This window comes from Hydra vulgaris, chromosome 02 (assembly GCF_038396675.1).
Source record: "Hydra vulgaris chromosome 02, alternate assembly HydraT2T_AEP".
In the NCBI taxonomy this organism is placed as follows: domain Eukaryota; kingdom Metazoa; phylum Cnidaria; class Hydrozoa; order Anthoathecata; family Hydridae; genus Hydra; species Hydra vulgaris.
In genome coordinates, this window is record NC_088921.1 from 10,579,508 (window position 1) to 10,583,090 (window position 3,583).

The following is a 3,583-nucleotide window of genomic DNA, read 5'->3' on the forward strand; positions in this document are numbered from 1 at the left end:
ATTTTTTATTTACGGTTGACTATTTTTCTTTAAAATTCTCTAAAATCATAACATTCAAACATATGATTAGTGTAATAATGAATAAAATCACAACATTCAAACATATGGTTGGTGAAATAAATAATAAAATCACAACATTCAAACATATGGTTAGTGTAATAATTATTAAAATCACAACATTCAAACATATGGTTAGTGTAATAAGTAATAAAATCACAACATTCAAACATATGGTTAGTGTAATAATGAATAAAATCACAACATTCAAACATATGGTTAGTGTAATAAGTAATAAAACCACAACATTCAAACATATGGTTGGTGTAATAAATAATAAAATCACAACATTCAAACATATGGTTGGTGTAATAATGAATAAAATCACAACATTCAAACATATGGTTGGTGTAATAATGAATAAAATAACAACATTCAAACATATGGTTGTTGTAATAATAAATAAAATAACAACATTCAAACATATGGTTGTTGTAATAATAAATAAAATAACAACATTCAAACTTATGGTTGTTGTAATAATAAATAAAATAACAACATTCAAACATATGGTTGTTGTAATAATAAATAAAATAACAACATTCAAACATATGGTTGGTGTAATAATGAGTGATAAGAGGTATATAGAAAAAAAAGTTATTTAAAAAAGAATCCAAAAAACCACAAGTATTTTTTACTCAATTATTTTACTAGAATAATTATCACACAATGTACTTACTCTCTCGGATATAACAATGTAACATAAAGTGTTTTGATTTTTTTTGGATTGATTTTATTATCATGTTGCTTTTTTTTGGTAGTGTTTTGACATTAGAAATGTAATTTGGCCATCCAGCCCTTTTATTGCTTCTTGCTTAAACAGAACTCATCGCAAAATGTAATAAGAAGTCTTTACTCAAAATAATAAAACAAAAATCTAAATAAACACTTGGTTAAGAATTCAAATTAATTGTAAATACAAATTTCAGAATTAAAATGTAAAATTTGTTATGTATAGTTTCTGAATTCAAAACTATGAGACCTATGCACACTAAAATATTTAAGAAGTGATGATGATGATGATGATGATGATGATGATGATGATGATGATGATGATGATGATGATGATGATGATGATGATGATGATGATGATGATGATGATGATGATGATGATGATGATGATGATGATGATGAAAAATTATTATCGTGAAAACTATGGGAAAATAAATGAAGTTCAACCACCGTTGAAAGTACCTGCAAATGTTGATCTGATGGATAATTTTGTTGATCTATGTATTGTTGATGCAGTTAATGCTCAAATGGATATTGTTTTTAATTTTGAACGAAAAAATTTTCTTGTAAAGCAAATGAACTATAAACCTATTCCATATAATGAAATTTTTATGAAAGTAAAGTCTGTAATATTAATATCTGGAATAGCTGGTATTGGAAAAACATGGTTGCTTCGAAAATGTTTGCTTGATTGGGCAAATGATTTAATTTGGAAAAATGTTGAACTTGTATTTTATTTGGAATGCAGAAGGCTTAATCAATATCCAAATATTTCTAATATTAATGAATTACTAAATGTTTTCTACAAAGATATTGTAAATGATTTCAAAATTAGTAATCATCCTGCACTGTTTATAATTGATGGATTAGATGAGTTTAAATTTTTAAATGAGTTAATAAATCGCAGTTCAAGTTGTAAGTATCCAATCGTTAATGCTTTATTAGAAATTCAAAACGACAAATATGTAGTTGCTGGTAGAGTTTATGCAATTGATCAATACCAAAGTATATCTACAGAGCATCGTAATAAGTTAACCATTCAAATAATGGGATTTAACGAAAAAGGAATACATAGTTATATAGAAAATAATGTTAGAGAAGAAAAAAAAGATGTTGTAAAAGAAACTTTAAACAGTTCTCCAATTGCAAAAGCCATGGCATCTGTTCCATTTTATTTATGTTCCATGTGTAAAATTATTATTAATTCAAAAGAAAGAAATGAAAATTCTTTCTTAACAATGACAAATTTATATGCAAGTATTTTTTTATACTTTTTTCAAAATCACATCATAAAAACGAATAAAATGATGAGTAAGATAATCGAAGATGATTCCAATAAAAAATATATTTTAAATATTTGTAAAATTGCATATGAATTGTTTGTTGAAAATAGAGTAATTTTTTCAGAAGAAGAAATTGAAACTTTTATCATTGATTTTGATAACAATGAAAGTAATCTTTTTGGATTTATAGAAAAGATTGAAACAAATCTGGAATGTTATTATCATTTTGCACACTTAACAATAATGGAGTTTAGTGCATCTATATATGCATATAATTGTTAAAGTATTGAAGAGATTATAGCCAATAAAAAGCTGGAGAGTTGTTTATTGATGATTTGTGGATTAACTAATAAAAGCCAAAATAGTTTATTAAAGTTACTTGTTAACTTAAATCCTTCAAAAAATGGTTCTGAAGATTTTTTGTATTCTATTTTAGGTAAGTTCTATTATGCAATAAGATATGAAAAATATATAAATTTTTACCTTATTTTTCTAAAAATCAATATTTTTGTTAATGCAAATTATTTTGGGGATAAGTAGAGTAATTCTGTCATTTCTAAATTTTTTCTTGTTTTATAATGTTATCATGTATATAATTTATATTTATTTATTTTTCTACTATTACAAAAACTTGATTAAAATCAATTAATTTGTTTTTAAAACAAAAGAAAAACAAAGAATGGTTTTAAAGTAAATATTGAGTTATTTATCGAATTTTTAAGCTTTTTAACTTTATGACAAGTGTTTTTAACTAAACTAAAAATAAGCTAAAATTGTCATCAGTAATTATAATTAACAATAATCAAAGAATATCAACAAAAAAATATATATCAATCTGATAACAGATTGCAAATTAATAATATTAAACCATTTTTTAATATTAGCGATTTTAAATTTAAACCAGAGTTAAGGCAGATCATAGCAAGCCTTGTTTTTTTTACCTAATTTCTCAAGTCTTGTTTTATAGGTAAGTATAATGTTTTTTAATCTGTTATGTGAGTTATTTTTAAATTTATTTTTTTTCTTAATAGGTATTACTTTGGTAAACTAATAATAATATACAAGTTTATTTTTGTTTAGTAGTCCACTTAGTAACTCACATATTTCACTTTTCTTCAAGTGACTTTAATATGTTAATGACATCAAAGAAAGATAATATAAACGAAAACCGCAATTATTTTTTTGTTCCAATTTTTTTTTTTTTTCTATAATATTTTATACAGAAACATATTTGTTTATGTTCTCTAGCACATTTTAAATTAAAAGTCACATTTTCAAGCCTTAAACTTGGTTTATAGTTCATTTTATAAAATGTGATCAAAAAAATCTCGAAAATTTACTTTAGTTCGACATTCGCTGGATTCTCATTTTATAAAAATTGTTGCGATAGTTACGATACGTTCAACTATTAGCAAAACGGTTGTTTACAATTTAATTATAATTTTGTTCAAATTTTCTGAAAGATTTTTTGAAGTTCGATGATCGAGTTTTTGATATTTAAAATCTTACTA

At 23.7% G+C, this 3,583-nt stretch overlaps 1 protein-coding gene across 1 annotated transcript; it reads left to right on the forward strand.

The window, feature by feature from the left end:
- The first annotated feature begins 1,187 nt into the window (after positions 1-1,187).
- Positions 1,188-2,354, forward strand: LOC136075831 (NACHT, LRR and PYD domains-containing protein 13-like). The gene has a single exon (XM_065789269.1). The coding sequence runs from the start codon at positions 1,188-1,190 to the stop codon at positions 2,352-2,354; it is 1,167 nt and encodes a 388-aa protein (XP_065645341.1).
- Positions 2,355-3,583: the final 1,229 nt, after the last annotated feature.